Source organism: Phyllobates terribilis, unplaced genomic scaffold (genome assembly GCF_046119375.1).
Source record: "Phyllobates terribilis strain yellow unplaced genomic scaffold, ASM4611937v1 Scaffold_11__3_contigs__length_659146591, whole genome shotgun sequence".
Taxonomy (NCBI): Eukaryota; Metazoa; Chordata; class Amphibia; order Anura; family Dendrobatidae; genus Phyllobates; species Phyllobates terribilis.
In genome coordinates this window covers 524,640,089-524,660,440 of record NW_027362771.1, presented here as the reverse complement: position 1 = coordinate 524,660,440, position 20,352 = coordinate 524,640,089, and the positions used below count along the sequence as shown (strand labels likewise).

At 45.9% G+C, this 20,352-nt stretch overlaps 1 protein-coding gene across 1 annotated transcript in view; it reads left to right on the top strand.

The window, feature by feature from the left end:
- The window catches only part of GPAT2 (glycerol-3-phosphate acyltransferase 2, mitochondrial), a 134,327-nt gene that overhangs the window by 112,341 nt on the left and 1,634 nt on the right, over positions 1-20,352 (top strand). The window contains exons 18-22 of the mRNA XM_073653673.1: positions 913-1,041; positions 1,836-1,956; positions 3,167-3,224; positions 16,533-16,546; positions 19,627-19,682. Of these exons, the coding sequence (XP_073509774.1) occupies positions 913-1,041; positions 1,836-1,956; positions 3,167-3,224; positions 16,533-16,546; positions 19,627-19,682 (378 nt within the window). The remainder of the gene's footprint in view (positions 1-912; positions 1,042-1,835; positions 1,957-3,166; positions 3,225-16,532; positions 16,547-19,626; positions 19,683-20,352) is intronic.

The window sequence follows — 20,352 nt, the reverse complement described above, 5'->3', positions numbered from 1 at the left end:
AAGGAGGCATTACCAGTGTGATGTGTAATGGCCGCTCTCCTGCTCTCACTGCAGAGCTGTGTGTGATTATACCTGACATATCTGCAGGTTAATCTCTGCTTCCAGCTCACAGGCAGACAGGGTTGTAATATTGTAGCAATACAGCAGAGCTGTGAGAGCTGCAGCTGCTAATGTGATTGTAAGGAGGCAAAGTTCTGCTCTACTGCTCTGTGTTAGATAGACGTCTCACACTGGTAATGCCCCCTTTAATTTATAATCATTTCTGGAGGCAGATCCTCATGCAAATCTATGTCCGGCCCATAGTCCTGAACAGCTCATTTACATATAAGAAAAACATTTGATTTCTCTGGAATAAGACATCAGATTGCAGATATCAAGGTGTCATTTTATTCAGCTGCGTATCACCTGCATGCCCATATAGACGGGTTAGGAGGGTTGATCCTACTGATACCCCCTTTAAGCTGGTCATACACGAGAGAGATGTCAGCAGACCATTAAGAGTCGGGGAAACCCACATACACATGTGATGGTTAGCTGTTCCCACTGAAATTTGTGGGTTTGGCAGACTTTTATCCAAAGTGTTTGGGGGACCTTAAGCTTAAACAGTCTTAAAGTGCTAAAATTTAGCAAACTGGCTCTAGTGATGTCTAGTCTGTGGCTACATCATCTATTGGTTATTTCTTTAGTCCACAAAGTTACACCAAATTGTGTTGCAAATTTGGAGCAAAGCATCGCAATTCAGGCCATGCCGGTTTTCTGCCCACTTTCTGATGGATCACGCATCCATGTCAAGCATGTCACAAAATCAAATCTAAAACGCATAATAACTAAATACTAAATCTGGTGTAGATCAAGTCAGTATTCCGAGGCTTGTAGCTTAGTAAATCAGTCAAGTTTCCTTACTTTTCTCAGGATCCCAGTGCTCCTCCAGCCTGTGACATTGGGAGACAGCGTTTTGTAGACAAACTAACGTGGAGAGACGAAGACTTGTCTGATAGCGACAGTGACTGCATCGGAGAAAACATGAAACGTCACTATAAGGTTACAGATTCTTATGGACTGTTGGATCTGATCGTTATCTGTTATGTCCTTTAGTAGAGAAAAAAAACTCCGCTTTTTTTTTTTTATTACCTATGTATTTTAGTTAAAATATGACCACGATTCAGTATTGAATAACTTCACATTATATCTTTATAGTGATGAGAGTATTAAAGGGAATCTCTAATTAGCTTTTTGCTATGTAGTCTGAGATCAGTATGACGTAAAGGCTGAGACTCTGATTCCAGCGAAGTGACACTTACTAGGCTGTGTGTTGTGGTTTCAATAAAATCAGTGTTTTATTATCAGGAGATTATCACTACAGGACTAGGTGTCACACGCCTCTTAGTCAACTGCTCTGTGTAAGTGTACACAGAAAGCTGCTAATTAGTGGTGTGGACAAGGCCCAGCATTCTGAGCACTGCTAGATCTGCAACAGAAAAAACAGTGATTGTATCAAAATAACAGCAATCAGCCCAGTAAGTGACACATCACTGGAATCAGGGTCTCTGCCTCTACATGATGCTGCTTTCAGATTACATAGTAAAAACCTGCTGGCAAATTATATTTAAATGGCTATATGTTATACTCCAGTTCACCTGTAGAGGCCACTGCAGGGAAAATGGGCAGCCAGTGCATGTGCGCTCCAGAGAAGACCAGAGACGATGAGCAAGAAAGGCATATTACAATAGGTTTCCAACAAAGCTAATAAAGTTATTACTAATTTTTAAAGGAAAAAAATGCAGAAAAAAAAATTAGGAAAAAGATCGGGTTAACTTGTGTTTTTCTTGCAATAGTTGGGACGATCCAGTCATCATGCGGACTATTTTGTCTTCCTTTGTCACCTCTTGAATCCAGTGCTGAAGACATATGAGAGAGTCGCATTATTCCTGCAGACGCATGGCATGTGTGGGCACGGTATGAAGGCATAGGCGTGTAAAAAGAACTTGTATCACAGACATATGGCCACCAAAGTGTTCATCACCGTCCTATAGCTCTGTTATACTATCTGGTGCTAGCTCCGACCCCTGTTTTACCACCTAGGTGCCGATGTGAGAAATTAGGTTGCTCATGGCCCCCCTCTTTTGATGCAATCGTGGATTGCTGATGGAGTCACACCGCCAATTGGGGGCCAACTAAAGGCCCCTGTTGCCGCCATCTTCGTTCTCTTATGAATCCCAAGTGCTGGGCTTGTTAAGAGTTAATTGACAATATGCTGTGAAGCTAAAGTATTACTATATATTGTGCAAGTGGCTTCTGGTTCAAGTCCCCACAGGGGACTAAAATATTTAAAACAAAGTTTCAAATATGTTTTAAAACTTTATTAAAAAGTAAACGTTTAAGAGGCCTCCCTTTTCCAATTCAAGAATAAGAAATAAAATTATAATAATAACAAAAAAGAACATTTTTGATATCGCCTTGTTGGTAAAATCACATTCAATAGCACTTGTCCGAGTTACCGTATATGCTGACTACTTGCAAGTGTAAGCGAGCCCCTAAAGTGATATCACATCCTAGCAGTCTGCTGTCAGTTTATGAGATGTGGATAGTCCTTTAATCCTCGAGTCCCTGGTCACTTATAGCGTTCGTTGAAAAAGGCATTAAATGGCTTTTGTAAGGGGTAGATGTGTTTTGCTGATGTTGGTTTAACGTCAAAAGTGACCAGTTTTTGCTCTTATTTTATTCTCGGTGTAACCGGAATATTCAGCTTTTTTTTCATAAATCCAGCAGAGATATGGGCCTTTATGGTCTCTATCAATGGGGCGTGGCTCTGTAAAAATCCACCCTTTGAGCTACACCCCCTTGTAAAGATCATAAAAATTATCTCTAAATAAAAAGACCCGTATCTCAGGAACTGTATGGAAAAAAAAACAACACAATACTCAGGGAAGCAGCAGAAGTAAAATAATAGCAAAAAACGGGCACTTATGACCTAGACTGGGCCCATTCTTAACAAAACCAACTGTTGCATCATTTCACCCTATAGATATCATTACACGTATTGTGATTCTTGCTACGCCTTCGTTGGCAAGGATTTTCTTGGCTGTAGGTGTAACATTCATCTGGTAGGGAGCTACATGGGTAAGAGGTTTTGTGCCGGAGAACTTATTTAGTGCTTTACTCGCAGAGCTGGAGACGGACTATGTCGCCCGGGTGCACCAGTCCCTGCTGCAGACGCCTGGTGAGTTCAGATTTGCTAATAGAAAATGTTTCCTACACTGGACTTCTCATTTCTATATTCTAAGCTTCAGCTCTAGCAATCCACAAGGATGTGCGTCTTCATAAATGCTGTAGTCCCATTTTTAGCATGTGGAGGTGTATAATCACAAATTTAAAGGGAGCTGGTCTCTGCAGGTAAATACTGTTTAAAACATGTACAGATGTCTTAATTGGAAGTGCGGCCGCAGGGTGAAAATTATGTTATATTGTCCCTGAAGCCGCTTGCTGGGGCAGTGAATAGTCAGCACTCACTACACAATGATCGCGCTCTAATCTGCAGATTATCACTATGGCTGCACGTAAATAAGGTTTTTCTTTTTGGGGGGGCTGACAGGCTCTCTTTAAAGTGGGGTTCTTGCTCCTCCCCCTGTACCCTGTAGTGGCACCTTTGCTAATAATAATAAAATTAGCCGGCACCTATCAGCCAAAAGGTCCAGCAGTGCATCTCTGCTGCAGCTTCAGAGAAATGTTTACCAGCTGAAGCAGTGACGTTATGTCAACAGCGCTGCAGCCAATCACTGACTTGATGCAATCAGTAGAGAGGATGAGTACCGGCTGATTTTAGTATTTTTAAAATATGCAATGGTGTGCTGAAAGATGAAGTTGGGAAACATATTTAATACATTCAACATAGCATATTCCCCAGAAGTTATGGGGTATTTCCTTTCTTGTAGTTTGTGGCTATGCTGTCTCTTGGAAGGCATGGAGCTGACCAAGTCTGCAAAGTTTCTTGTAAGCATGGAGCTGTGCCGTTCCTGAGTAACATGCAACACTTAGTGTAATGTGTCATTTTCAGATGGAGTTAAAGGAACTTGTCAGGATGATTTTATTACTGAAACTATGGCTGTATAGGTATAAAAATGAGGGTAATCTGATGTGCCAGCACTGAGAAATCCATCTTCAAACCACATGCAAATTGGCATGGAGGTGCATTGGGGGCGTGCAATGTACTCTGGTGTCTTCAGGTTCAAAGCCATTCCTTACGCCTGATTTCTAGAAGGGGCAATGCTCACCAGATGGACCATATACCAGCCCAAATTTCCTTCTGCCACAGGTAAGCAGGGATTTGCCATTCTTCAGGGAAAGCTGTTTTTGCCATTCGAGTAGCCAGTCATTTTGACAGATACCTACCTGATAGAAAGGGAAGTGGATTTTGGCCTTCACATGGTGCAAGACTGTGGTAGAAAGAGATCTGTCATTATACATATCAATCTTCTGTAGCTAAAGGGCATTTTCCATGCCCCCTACTTCAGAGTTATCTGGTCAGGCGTCCAGGAGTCTGCATGCCCAGGTGTACAATTTGGCTGTGGACTTTCTTAGTCAAGTGAGACTCGACTCAGGTGAATAGTTTCTTCATCTATATAGAAGAAAAAGAAGTGGTACAGCACAACCAATAGTTTCTTTGTCTGGTAGACTTCCCCAGACTTGTCAAAGATGGCCACTCCAGACAAGTACGGTACCTTTTGTGGTCTATTTATATCGCAGGGTTTCGGTTTACGTGGACAGATCTAGACACATTTGTTCTCACAGTGGCCAACTTTGTCACTTCCTATGAAGGGTTCCACCTACTTGACAATCTTTTGCCTTTGCCAAGGTACAGTCTGGCCTCATAGGGTCAGGTATGTCGATCAGCCTTTTCAGACATGCCTTGCGGGCCTCTCTATCGATGGCTAAGGTCAGCTTTGCACTGTACTTTACCTGTACTTTACAGCTACATGTAATTGCGCTGTATTTGAAGCCACGTTCAAAGATCTTGAGGTCTTTTTGACTTTGTCATTATGGCTGACCTCAAAGCGTGGAAGTACCATTGCAAGTGGTAGGCCAATTTTCTCTAGTGTGAGCATTGCAGTGTATATTATGTTTCAGACCTAGAAATCTGTCTTCTGTCAAATTTTGAGCAGGCTCTGGGTCTAGCTTACTTTAAAAGGTGAAATCTCAGTCCTTGTCTTACCGCATACTTCATTTCATTCTCAAGAAAAGAACCCTGGAATCTTAATGGAGTTGTCTGGTCCCAGAAGAAAAGTCTACAGGCACTGTGTAACTGCAGACTGACAAATTGTGACAGCATGAGACGTGCGCACTGTCACAACTCCCCTGAAATCCCCGTCTCTGTGGGCGTCACATGACTGCATGTATGTGATTTGCGTACTCTCAGTCACATCGCAACTAGACACCTGGCTTCTCTCAATGAGAATCAAGAACATCATATGAAAGAAAGTATGTAAATTGCATACATGTGGCCGAGTGACTGCTCACCGGCACAAGGTATAGGGTGCAGTCATGACAGTGTGTGCACCGCACATTGTCATGATTCTGCAGTTGAATAGCGTGGCTGCAGACTTTTTCTTTTCAGATTGGATAACCCCTTTAACTTGGTGCTGATATTTCTTCAGGTCTTAACCTTTTAACCCTTACTTGACCTTTTCTGGAAGCCCCTGCTTCTGCCAAATGTGGCCTCTCTGCCTTTAACATTACTGAGAATATAGTTCCCACCTCCTCTTCTTCCCCACACTTCCCCATCCTGAGAGTGCTGTGAGGATTTACCCTTTGATATCAGATTCGCAACTCTACAGAGAGAAGTACAGGCTCCCAGTGAAAACTCTGATAACACCCACTTGGACATAACAAAATTTAACTCATTGGGTGCCAAATACTTTGATTGGTAATGTCTCCGTAACGGAAAAGTGAAATTTAAAAAAAAAAAAGTTTATTCCGCAGCCAATATTACATCATTGTCCAACTCAACCTGAAAAATGTGGTGAAATTATTTTAATTAATTGCTCTTTATAACAAAATTGAATTTTTGTATCGATCCTTCCCATCGTTTGGTCCTTCCTGAGGAAAGTATTTTTTTCCCAAGAATTTGGTAGCTGCTTCCAGAATCAGAATATACGACATCATATAACACTAGCTATTGAGCCCGTTCTACACCCGGGTGGCGAGCATTTTTATTGGTATATGGTCTCCCATACTGGTATGTGCTGCTCCATCCTGGTATTTGTGCTCCCCAATCCTGTTCCCCCATCCTGTTATGAGCTGCCCTCATCCCTATCCTGGTATGCATGGCACCCCTCACCCTCAATCCTGGTACGCATGGCACCCCTCACCCTCAATCCTGGTACGCATGGAACCCCTCACCCTCAATCCTGGTACGCATGGTACCCCTCATCCCTATCCTGGTATGCATGACCCCTCATCCCCCAATCCTGGTATGCATGGTACCCCTCATCCACCAATCCTGGTATGCATGGTACCCCCTCACCCCTGGTATGCATGGCACCCCTCTTCCCCCAATTCTGGTATGCATGGTACCCCTCATCCCCAATCCTGGTATGCATGGTACCCCTCATCCCCAATCTTGGTATGCATGGCACCTCACCATCCCCAATCCTAGTATGCATGGCACCACCATCCCCAATCCTGGTATGCATGGCACCCCTCATTTCAAATCTGGTATACATGGCACCCCACCATCCCCAATCCTGGTGGTATGCATGGCACCCCCCATCCCCAATCCTGGTATGCATGGCACCCCTCATTTCAAACCTGATATACATGGCACCCCTCATCCCAGTCCTGGTATGCATGGCACCCCATCTCTCATCCTGGTATGCATGGCACCCCTCATCCCAAATGTGATATACATGGCACCCCTCATCCCAATCCTGGTATGCATGGCACCCCTCCATCCCCCAATCCTGGTATGTATGGTACCCAATCCCTCATCCTGGTATGCATGGCTTTCTCATCCCCAATCCTGGTATGTATGGCCCCCTCATCCCTATCCTGGTATGCATGGTGCCCCTCATCCCCCAATCCTGGTATGCGTGGTGCCCCTCATCCCCCAATCCTGGTATGCGTGGTACCCCTCATCCCCCAATCCTGGTAGGCGTGGTACCCCTCATCCCCCAATCCTGGTAGGCGTGGTACCCCTCATCCCCCAATCCTGGTAGGCGTGGTACCCCTCATCCTCCAATCCTGGTATGCGTGGCCCCCTCAGCCCCAATCCTGGTATGCGTGGCCCCCTCACCCCCCAGTCCTGGTATGTGTTTGCTCCCTCATCCCCCAATCCTGGCATGTGTTTGCCCCCTCATCCCCCAATCCTGGCATGTGTGGCCCCCTCATCCCCCAATCCCTGGTATGTGTGGCCCCCTCATCCCCCAATCCCTGGTATGTGTGGCCCCCTCATCCCCCAATCCCTGGTATGTGTGGCCCCCTCATCCCCCAATCCCTGGTATGTGTGGCCCCCTCATCCCCCAATCCCTGGTATGTGTGGCCCCCTCATCCCCCAATCCCTGGTATGTGTGGCCCCCTCATCCCCCAATCCCTGGTATGTGTGGCCCCCTCATCCCCCAATCCCTGGTATGTGTGGCCCCCTCATCCCCCAATCCCTGGTATGTGTGGCCCCCTCATCCCCCAATCCCTGGTATGTGTGGCCCCCTCATCCCCCAATCCCTGGTATGTGTGGCCCCCTCATCCCCCAATCCCTGGTATGTGTGGCCCCCTCATCCCCCAATCCCTGGTATGTGTGGCCCCCTCATCCCCCAATCCCTGGTATGTGTGGCCCCCTCATCCCCCAATCCCTGGTATGTGTGGCCCCCTCATCCCCCAATCCCTGGTATGTGTGGCCCCCTCATCCCCCAATCCCTGGTATGTGTGGCCCCCTCATCCCCCAATCCCTGGTATGTGTGGCCCCCTCATCCCCCAATCCCTGGTATGTGTGGCCCCCTCATCCCCCAATCCCTGGTATGTGTGGCCCCCTCATCCCCCAATCCCTGGTATGTGTGGCCCCCTCATCCCCCAATCCCTGGTATGTGTGGCCCCCTCATCCCCCAATCCCTGGTATGTGTGGCCCCCTCATCCCCCAATCCCTGGTATGTGTGGCCCCCTCATCCCCCAATCCCTGGTATGTGTGGCCCCCTCATCCCCCAATCGCTGGTATGTGTGGCCCCCTCATCCCCCAATCCCTGGTATGTGTGGCCCCCTCATCCCCCAATCCCTGGTATGTGTGGCCCCCTCATCCCCCAATCCCTGGTATGTGTGGCCCCCTCATCCCCCAATCCCTGGTATGTGTGGCCCCCTCATCCCCCAATCCCTGGTATGTGTGGCCCCCTCATCCCCCAATCCCTGGTATGTGTGGCCCCCTCATCCCCCAATCCCTGGTATGTGTGGCCCCCTCATCCCCCAATCCCTGGTATGTGTGGCCCCCTCATCCCCCAATCCCTGGTATGTGTGGCCCCCTCATCCCCCAATCCCTGGTATGTGTGGCCCCCTCATCCCCCAATCCCTGGTATGTGTGGCCCCCTCATCCCCCAATCCCTGGTATGTGTGGCCCCCTCATCCCCCAATCCCTGGTATGTGTGGCCCCCTCATCCCCCAATCCCTGGTATGTGTGGCCCCCTCATCCCCCAATCCCTGGTATGTGTGGCCCCCTCATCCCCCAATCCCTGGTATGTGTGGCCCCCTCATCCCCCAATCCCTGGTATGTGTGGCCCCCTCATCCCCCAATCCTGGTATGTATGGCACCCCTCAACCCTTTCACGCTGCACACATACAAAAAAAATAAACACTTATACTCACCTTTCTTCTCTGTGCTCCAGCGCTGTTGTGTCCTGTTCTACCGGAGGCCGAGGGAGGAGTGCGGCGCCGGAGCACCGCGCTGTCCGGCGCCATTTTGCTGAAGACACACTGTAAATGTGTCTTCAGTAAAATAGCGCTATGCGCATGCGCCTATTCCGACACCCTCACTCCGCCCCCGGTCTCTGGCCAGAAGAGAGGCACAGCGCCAACGCTTCTCCTGGTCAGGTAAGTATGGCGCTGGAGATCGCGGTATGCGTTCAGTGTCTACACATACCGCGATCTCCGGCGCCATACACTCCTCTTACCTGTAACGCTCCATGCGTTCTTCTGTCTGGAGCCAGACTGCGCGTTGCGCATGCGCAGTGTATAGAGGCTTCAGACAGAGGGACGCTTGGCCGATTATATTATAGATATTGTATGTTAGTTTTCTGTTGACATTTTATGTAGGTTTTCTTCCTTTTCATATTGCTATTTGCATAAGCTGTCTAGTATAATGTTCGTGGGGGGGAGGAGGGGGTTATGCCCTGTATAATTGGAGACAGCACTTTTTATACCTACACCTGTGGTGCCATGTCAGGGGTGTGCAATTAATTTTCCCGAGGGGCCACATTAAAGACCTTGACTGTTGTGGAATGCTGAACCAATAGGATAAAATTAATTCTGCTCAATATTAGCATATTAATTATTTTATATTAATATTAACTATCTCTTTAATATTGAGCAGAATTAAGCATATTAATTATTTTATATTAATATTAACTATCTCTTTAATATTGAGCAGAATTAAGTATGCTGACACTTCCCTATATGCAGTAGGAGCACACACACAGTCACCTATATATCGTTAGGTCCAGAAATATTTGGACCGTGACACACGTTTTGGCATTTTAACCGTTTACCAAGACATAGTCAATATAGTTATATAATCAATATGGGCTTAAAATGCAGACTCTCCGCTTTAGTTTGAGAGTATTCGCATCCTAATTGGGGTAAGAGTTTAGGAATTACAGCTCTTTAACCCCTTAAGCCCCGCGGGTGGTTTGCACGTTAATGACCGGGCCAATTTTTACAATTCTGACCACTGTCACTTTATGAGGTAATTACTCTCGAACGCTTCAACGGATCCCCCTGATTCTGAGACTGTTTTTTCGTGACATATTGTACTTCATGATTGTGGAAAAATTTCTTCGATATCACTTGCGTTTATTTGTGAAAAAAATGGAAATTTGGCGAAAATTTTGAAAATTTTGCAATTTTCAAAATTTGAATTTTTAAGCCCTGAAATCAGAGCGATATGTCACACAAAAGAGTTAATAAATAACATTTCCCACATGTCTACTTTACATCAGCACAATTTTGGAACCAAAATTTTTTTTTGTTAGGGAGCTATAAGGGTTAAAAGTTGACCAGCGATTTCTCATTTTTCCAACAAAATTTACAAAACCATTTTTTTAGGGACCACATCACATTTGAAGTCACTTTGAGAGGTCTTTATGACAGAAAATACCCAAAAGTGACACCATTCTAAAAACTGCACCCCTCAAGGTGCTCAAAACCACATTCAAGAACTTTATTAACCCTTCAGGTGCTTCACAGGAATTTTTTGAATGTGGAAGAAAAAAATGAACATTTAACTTTTTTCACAAAAATGTTAATTTAGACCCAATTTTTTTTATTTTCACAGGGGTAACAAGAAAAAATGGACCCCAAAATTTGTTGTGCAATTTCCCCTGGGCACGCAGATACCCAATATTTGGGGAAAAAATACTGTTTGGGCGCACGGCAGGGCTCGGAAGGAAAGGAGCGCTATTTGACTTTTTGATTGTAAAATTTGCTTGAATAATTAGCGGACGCCATGTTGTGTTTGGAGAGCCCATGTGTGCCCAAACTTTGGAGCTCCCCCACAAGTGACCCCATTTTGGAAACTAGACCCCCCAAGGCACCTTTCTAGATGCATAGTGAGCACTTGGAACCCCCAGGTGCTTCACAAATTGATTCGTAACAATGAAAAAGTGAAAAAAAAAAACACTTTTTCATTTTTATGAATCAATTTGTGAAGCACCTGAGGGTTCCAAGTGCTCACAATGCATCTAGATAGGTGCCTTGGGGGGTCTAGTTTCCAAAATGGGGTCACTTGTGGGGGAGCTCCAATGTTTGGGCACACAGCGGCTCTCCAAACGCAACATGGTGTCGCTAACAATTTGAGCCGATTTTCCGTTAAATTTGTTAGAGGACACCATGTTGCATTTAGAGAGTCCCTGTGTGCCCAAACATTGGAGCTCCCCCACAAGTGACCCCATTTTGGAAACTAGACCCCCCAAGGCACCTATCTAGATGCATAGTGAGCACTTGGAACCCCCAGGTGCTTCACAAATTGATTCGTAACAATGAAAAAGTGAAAAAAAAAACACTTTTTCATTTGTATGAATCAATTTGTGAAGCACCTGAGGGTTCCAAGTGCTCACTATGCATCTAGATAGGTGCCTTGGGTGGTCTAGTTTCCAAAATGGGGTCACTTGTGGGGGAGCTCCAATATTTGGGCACACAGCGGCTCTCTAAATGCAACATGGTGTCCGCTAACAAATTTAACGCAAAATTGGCTCAAATTGTTAGCGACACCATGTTGCGTTTGGAGAGCTGCTGTGTGCCCAAACATTGGAGCTCCCCCACAAGTGACCCCATTTTGGAAACTAGACCCCCCAAGGCACCTATCTAGATGCATAGTGAGCACTTGGAACCCCCAGGTGCTTCACAAATTGATTCGTAACAATGAAAAAGTGAAAAAAAAAACACTTTTTCATTTTTATGAATCAATTTGTGAAGCACCTGGGGGTTCCAACTGCTCACTATGCATCTAGATAGGTGCCTTGGGGGGTCTAGTTTCCAAAATGGGGTCACTTGTGGGAGAGCTCCAATGTTTGGGCACACAGGGACTCTCTAAATGCAACATGGTATCCGCTAACAAATTGAATGGAAAATCGGCTCAAATTGTTAGCGAACGCCACATTGCGTTTGGAGAGCCCCTCTGTGCCCAAACTTTGGAGCTCCCCCACAAGTGACCCCATTTTGGAAACTAGACCCCCCAAGGCACCTTTCTAGATGCATAGTGAGCACTTGGAACCCCCAGGTGCTTCACAAATTGATTCGTAATAATGAAAAAGTGAAAAAAAAAACACTTTTTCATTTTTACGAATTAATTTGTGAAGCACCTAGGGGTTCCAAGTGCTCACTATGCATCTAGATAGGTGCCTTGGGGGGTCTAGTTTCCAAAATGGGGTCACTTGTGGAGGAGCTCCAATGTTTGGGCACACAGGGACTCTCCAAATGCAACATGATATCCGCTAACAATTTGAGCCGACAATTTGTTAGCGGATATCATGTTGCATTTGGAGAGTCCCTGTGTGCCCAAACATTGGAGCTCCCCCACAAGTGACCCCATTTTGGAAACTAGACCCCCCAAGGCACCTATCTAGATTCATAGTGAGCACTTGGAACCCCAGGTGCTTCACAAATTGATTCATAAAAATGAAAAAGTGTTTTTTTTTTCACTTTTTCATTTTTACGAATCAATTTGTGAAGCACCTGGGGGTTCCAAGTGCTCACTATGCATCTAGAAAGGTGCCTTGGGGGGTCTAGTTTCCAAAATGGGGTCACTTGTGGGGGAGCTCCAAAGTTTGGGCACAGAGGGGCTCTCCAAACGCAATGTGGTGTCCGCTAACAATTTGAGCCGATTTTCCATTCAATTTGTTAGCGGATACCATGTTGCATTTAGAGAGTCCCTGTGTGCCCAAACATTGGAGCTCCCCCACAAGTGACCCCATTTTGGAAACTAGACCCCCCAAGGCACCTATCTAGATTCATAGTGAGCACTTGGAACCCCAGGTGCTTCACAAATTGATTCATAAAAATGAAAAAGTGTTTTTTTTTTTCACTTTTTCATTTTTACGAATCAATTTGTGAAGCACCTGGGGGTTCCAAGTGCTCACTATGCATCTAGAAAGGTGCCTTGGGGGGTCTAGTTTCCAAAATGGGGTCACTTGTGGGGGAGCTCCAAAGTTTGGGCACAGAGGGGCTCTCCAAACGCAATGTGGTGTCTGCTAACAATTTGAGCCGATTTTCCATTCAATTTGTTAGCGGATACCATGTTGCATTTAGAGAGTCCCTGTGTGCCCAAACATTGGAGCTCCCCCACAAGTGACCCCATTTTGGAAACTAGACCCCCCAAGGCACCTATCTAGATTCATAGTGAGCACTTGGAACCCCAGGTGCTTCACAAATTGATTCATAAAAATGAAAAAGTGTTTTATTTTCACTTTTTCATTTTTACGAATCAATTTGTGAAGCACCTGGGGGTTCTAAGTGCTCACTATGCATCTAGATAGGTGCCTTGGGGGGTCTAGTTTCCAAAATGGGGTCAGTTGTGGGGGAGCTCCAATGTTTGGACACACAGGGGCTCTCCAAACGCAACATGGCGTCCGCTAACAATTTGAGCCGATTTTCCATTCAATTTGTTAGCGGACACCATGTCGCGTTTGGAGAGCCCGTGATGTGCCTAAACAGTGGAGCTCCACCACAAGTGTCCCCATTTTGGAAACTATACCCCTCAAAGATTTTATTAAGGTGTATAGTGAACATTTTGAACCCAGAGGTACGGCACATTATTTGTTTACGTTAGGTCATCATATTGAATAAGTTTTCATTATTCTTGAGCGCAAGTGCTCGCTACTTGAGTTTGCATCGGGTACTCAGGTATGCACCATGTACAGCGTGTGCTCGAGTGACATGCTCGAGTCCCTGCTCCGCATGTTTCACGGTTATTAGACACCCAAAAAAAAACATGCGGGGATCGCTCGTGCATGGCAGGCAATCCCCGTAAAGTTTTTTGGCCGCGAAGCATATGGGGCAGAGACTCGAGCATGTCACTCAAATACCCACGATACTAAATGCATACCAGAGCACCCGATGCAAACTCAAGTAGCGAGCACTTGCTCTCAACACTAGTCGCCATATCGTCATCTTTTTTTCTTACTTTTGAAAAAAATCCCAACCCCAACCCTAACCCTAGCACAACCCTAGCCCCAGCACAACCCTAGCCCCAGCACAACCCTAACCCTAGCACAACCCTAGCCCCAGCACAACCCTAGCCCCAAACCCAGCCCTAACCCTAGCCCAATCCTAACTCAAGAGTTTATTTTTGACGCCGTTCCTTGTGCGGTATAAGTGATTAGACGACTTTATTCTTCGGGTCGGTGTGATTACAGCAATGCCAGAATCATATGGGGTTTTTATGACTGACAGCTGTCACACACTAAAAGACGCATTTTTTGTAAAATCTAGTTTTTGCATCGCCATATTTTGAGAGCTATAATTTTTCCAGATTTTGGCAGACAGTCATGTGACGGCTCGTTTTTTGCGGGATGACTTGACGTTGTTATTGGTGCCATTTTCAGGCACGTGACATTTTTTGATCGCTTTCTATTCCGATTTTTGGGAGGCAGAATAAACAAAAACCAACAATTCAGGAATTGTTTTTTTTTTTTTTTTTATATTCTGTTCCGCGTGTGGTAAAATTGATGAGGCAGCTTTACTCTTCGGGTCAGTACGTTTACAGCGGTACCACATTTGTATCATTTTTCTATGTTTTGGCGCTTATACACAATAAAAGCTATTTTATAGAAAAAAATATTTTTTAGTATCGCTTTATTCTGAGAGCTATAACTTTTTTATTTTTCGGCTGATGGAGCTATATGGCGGCTTGTTTTTTGCGGGACGAGATGACGTTTTCAGCGGTATCATTTTTATTTATATGCGTCTTTTTGATCGCGTGTTATTCCACTTTTTGTTTGGCGGTATGGTGATAAAGCATTGTTTTTTGCTTGTTTTTTTTTTTTTTTTTTTTTTACCGTGTTCACTGAAGGGGTTAACTAGTGGGACAGTTTTATAGGTCAGGTTGTTCCGGACGCGGCGATACCAAACATGTGTACTTTTATTGTTTTTTTTTTTTTTTTTTTATAATAATATTTATTGATGGGTACATTATATTTTTATTTTTGGTGTATTATTTTTTTTATTTTTTTATAATATTTTTGCACATTTTTTTTTTTTTTTTTCCACTTTCACACAGTTTATACACTTTATTACTTTGTCCCACTCTGGGACTTTCACTTTTTTTTTTCTGATCGCCTGCATGGCACAGGAATGGAGCACCATCCCTATGCCATGAAGGCTGTCAGAAGTGCACAGTGTGAAGATTGCTTGGAGATGCACTGCGCATGTCCAAGCAATCTTCCTGCTCTCTGGTGACCCGGATGTTGTCATGACGACATCGGGTCGTCATGGCAACACCCGGGAAGCCTTTGCAGACTGCGCTGGAAGCCGGAAGAGGAGGTGAGTATCGCCGATCACCTCCCCTTGCCCCCGCAATGCCGCGATCGACTTCGATCGCAGCATCGCGGGGGTTAATGTGCTGGGAGCGGTGCGTGACCGCTCCCTGCACATAGTACCGGGTGTCAGCTGTGACAATCAGCTGACACCCGGCGGCGATCGCGCCCGCACAGCCTGTGTGCACGCGCGATCGCGATGACGTACTAATACGGGTGTGGCTCTTAAGTCCCAGGGCACAGACGCGTATTAGTACGTCAGATGTTATTAAGGGGTTAATATGTAGTTGCCCCTTTTTAAAGGGACCAAAAGTAATTATACAATTATCTCAAAAGCTCTTTAATGGGCTGCACGGGCTAATCCCTCATTAATTCATCATCAATTAAGCAGGTAAAAGGTCTGCAGTTGATTCCAGGTGTGGCATTTGCATTTGGAAATTGTTGCTGTGAACCCACAAAGGAGCTCTCGATGGAAGAGAAACAGACCATCATTGGGCTGAAAAAAAAAAAATCCATCAGAGAGATGGCAGAAATGTTAGGAGTGGTCAAATCATTAGTTAGGTATGTTCTGCAAGTAAAAGAGCGCACTGGTGAGCTTAGGAACTTAAAAAGGCCTGGACATTCACAGAAAATGAAGGGGTGGATAAGCGCAGAATCTTTTCCTTGGTGAAAAAAAACCCTTCATAACATCCACCCAAGTGAAGAACACTCTCCACCTCACTCTCCAGGAAGTAGGTGTTTCAGTATATAAGTCTACCATAAAGAGAAGATTGCATGAAAGCAAATACAGAGGGTTGACTACAAGGTGCAAACCTTAATCCGCCTTAAAAATAGAAAGGCCAGATTAGATTTTGCCAAAACACATCTAAAGGAGCCAGCCCAGTTCTGGAAACGCATTCTTTGGACAGATGAAACTAAGATCAACCTGTACCAGAATGGTGGGAAAAAGAAAGTATGGAGAAGGCTTGGAACGGCTCATGATCCAAAGCACAGCACTGACTCTTTGCACAGCAGGCGCAATGTGGTGACGTCATCGCATCTGCTGTCTGTCGCATGGGATGACTGGTGGAAGAAGGAGCCGGCGGCTCCATCCTCCACCAATGTATTCACCTTTTATCTGCATCCTGATGATGCAGATGGCAATGGCATCGGGACGCGGGCGGGGAAGGACATGGTGTTGGCTGTGGGCCAGTGTTTTCAGCCGTTCGGCTGTCTTGGTCCTCGAGCCGGACTGGAACAGCCAGAGGGCTGGATGTGGCCTGCGGGCAGCACTGTGCCTTGGTATGTGCTATTTTCATCAATGAGTCCAAGAAGAAAAGGATCTTACAGTAAGTACAAAAATAAAAATTTTTTGCTTTATATTGTAGAAAAACATAATTGGACTAGACACCAATTCTGTGAAATCTGAAAAGTTCACTATGAAGTCACAGCACAATTGCCTGTCTACAACCATTTATAGCACGCCAGCTATAACTGCACCTGCGGCGGCCATCACGCGGCTAGCCTCCGCAGATGACGCCAAGAAGCACTGCTGGAAAATCAGGCACTGAGTCGGCTTCTTGTTATTCCAGTAATGGTTCATTACACATTAATGGCTGCTTTACCTAACCAAAAGTGCAAAAGTCACTAAATCTGTTTACAGTACAGAGTAATCTTAGTAATTGTGCGCTGTTGACCTAGTGCTGCTGATTATACTCCTACAGGAACTGAATCCAGAACTCTATGTTCGGAGCAAACACAATACATACAATGTCTTTCTTCTTTGTTACTGAACAACCTGTTTGATAAGAAATTAATGAAATTTGCTTAGCCAGATTTTTAGTTAGTGGAGTCCTTGCTGTTTTCATCAAAGTATTACGAAAATGAAATGCCCTAAGATTGTTCCTTATTTGCATGCGTAAAATAATTATACCTATGGATGCGCTATGTCCGCAATCTCCAATATTTAAAGAGAACCCATCACCTGGATTACCAGTTTACACATATTATTCCCGCTGCTCCCAAGTATTACATTTTTATTAAATCCGCCATACGGTTCCAGAGATATGGGCCTTTTTATCTTTACCAAGGAGGCGTGGCTCACGGTAATTTTGCAACGTAGCCTAAAGACACGCCCCCGAGGTTCCTGTGAGCCACACCCCCTCGTAGAGACCATAAAAAGCACTAAATAAAAAGGGCCGTATCTCTGGAACTGTACAGGGAATTTATAAAAAAACAAAAATGGAATACTTGGGAGCAGCGGGAATAAAATAGGGGCAAAAACTGGTTCCTTCTGATCTGGTGACAGGTCGTCTTTAATAATCCAGAAAGAAAAAATGACAACGAGGTCATATATAAACTGAAATAAAGAACAAAAACAATAAATATAATTAGCTGATTAACATGTGACTTCTCTAGTCCACAGGTCAGGTTCTGGTTTGTTAACTCATGTTAGAGGCCTCCTAAGATCCCCTCCAATAGGCTGAGCTGTGTCCGTCTGTACTACGAGGTGCCAGAGGAGCCCACTGCCTATTAGAAACATAAAACCCTTTTTTAAAGGGATTGGCCACTTTCTTGTTAGTGCAGCTTTATTTACAAACTTCCTTCTGTCCAATGACTGCTGATGGAGGAGCATGTGACCAGAAGCGTCAATCAGCCTCCTCAATGTGTTAAAGACCTCACACGGGAAAGCTGCTTTTCTATTGACGGAAGCTGATGGACTAATCCAGGTTACATGCTCCTCCATCAGCAGCCATTTTATGGACAGAGGTGTTGATCAGTTTCTGAGAAAAGCCCCTTTACGTTAAACTGCTGGTTTGGTGCTAATCTGTAGGGACCACCATTCCTCATCTCCACTAGATTTTCAAATTTTCCCCTTACTCGTTTAGGCAGAGGGAAGTGATGATAGGGAGAAGACTGAAAATGCATCACTTGTGGGATCGATTCTGGCAATTCTTGGGTGTTTATTAAGCAATTGTGTTATTTATGATGTACTGTGGTATTTGGCACTTGTGGGGAAATATGGTGCTCATTGGTGTTTGAGGAGGCATGTTGTGCGGCACTGGGGTTTGGTGCTGCTGGGGTGGCATGTGCGGCACTGTGGGGTTTGGCGCTGCTGGGGAAGCATGTTGTGCTGCACTGTGTGGTTTGGTGCTGCTGGGGAGGCATGTTGTGCTGCACTGTGGGGTTTGGCGGTGCTGGGGAGGCATGTTGCGCTGCACTGTGGGGTTTGGCGCTGCTGGGGAGGCATGTTGTGCTGCACTGTGGGGTTTGGCGGTGCTGGGGAGGCATGTTGCGCTGCACTGTGGGGTTTGGCGGTGCTGGGGAGGCATGTTGCGCTGCACTGTGGGGTTTGGCGGTGCTGGGGAGGCATGTTGCGCTGCACTGTGGGGTTTGGCGCTGCTGGGGAGGCATGTTGTGCTGCACTGTGGGGTTTGGTGCTGCTGTGGAGGCATGTTGCGCTGCACTGTGGGGTTTGGCGCTGCTGGGGAGGCATGTTGTGCTGCACTGTGGGGTTTGGCGCTGCTGGGGAGGCATGTTGTGCTGCACTGTGGGGTTTGGCGGTGCTGGGGAGGCATGTTGCGCTGCACTGTGGGGTTTGGCGCTGCTGGGGAGGCATGTTGTGCTGCACTGTGGGGTTTGGCGGTGCTGGGGAGGCATGTTGCGCTGCACTGTGGGGTTTGGCGCTGCTGGGGAGGCATGTTGTGCTGCACTGTGGGGTTTGGCGGTGCTGGGGAGGCATGTTGCGCTGCACTGTGGGGTTTGGCGCTGCTGGGGAGGCATGTTGTGCTGCACTGTGGGGTTTAGACTGGGGCCGCTACAAAGCTGTACTACTGGGGTCTTGTGTGTACGCGTTCCTACGGTACATAATACAGATGTGTGGCCCTTGTACTGGATTATACAGCTGCATTCGGACGGGGGCATTAGGGGGAGTCTCACTTTGGTATTCTGTGCTTACAAAGATGAAGGAAATAAATGTGTCATTATGTAACATGCGGCACCTGGAGGGTTCATTTAGTTCTGTGAACTCTTTAGACCTCGTTTATCACAAGTTTCTAAAAGGAGAATTCAGGTGCAGCTTTCATTTCATAAACTGCCATGGTAAAATGAAAGCTGTGCTGCGATTGAGTGCCATGGGTAACACAGACCGTTTCATTTTTAGACCTTTTTGATAAATCTGCCCCTTTGTTTTCAGCTTTCGCAGAGGTGGGAGAAAAACCCAAAAGCACATTAAATGCTGTGTTATTTGGTAACTGATGTGTTTGTCACATTGTCTCAGTGTGAAATCAGCCCTACTGCTCACATCCTGCCTGCACTGACAATATCTTATTGATAAAGAGAAGGGGCTCGGGTTCCCCGAGCACAGATTAGGATGACTTGATAAGTAACAGTAAATGCGGGGTACTCAGCGCTGTCTGTTTTCTCTCAGAGTGTGTGGAGCGTTCCCTGGTCGCCTGCGCTGTCAGTACATTCATAGATCTCGGGGTAAGTATCCACATCGCCTCTTGTTTATCACCTCCTCCTCCTCCGTTTAGACTATTTCTTCCATCTGCAGTAATTGATCACAGGACGCACGGAGCATTACTGTCAGGGCTGGGTTGGTTTTCCATCCGTATAACTATAGCTCCTGGCGTACACAGTCAGCACAGTGGGACCTGCAAGGGTTACTGCTGTTAGTTATCTAGGTCTCCTGCCACCTCTGCAGTCATCAAGGCTTCAGCCCTCGTGTTCACTGATACTTGCTTCTATACAACAATGTCCCTGAAGCCTTGGAAATGTGTAGGAAGGAGAATGGAGGGTCGGGATGGGAGGTTGGCACCCATCTGCAAAAATATTAATTCATCTTCACCCTGTCCAACTGCAGCGAATGGGGTACTGCAAACAAAATCCCCTGAACTTCACCACCGTGCAGAATTCTCCCCCGCAGACAGCATATTGGTGGCCATTAGAATCATAGAATCATAGAATGGTAGAGTTGGAGGGGACCTCCTGGGTCATCTGGTCCAACCCCCTGCTCAAAGCAGGATTCACTAAACCATCTCAGACAGATGTCTGTCCAGCCTCTGTTTGAAGACGTCCATTGAAGGGGAACTCACCACCTCTCGTGGCAGCCTGTTCCACTCATTTATCACCCTAACTGTCAAAAAGTTTTTTC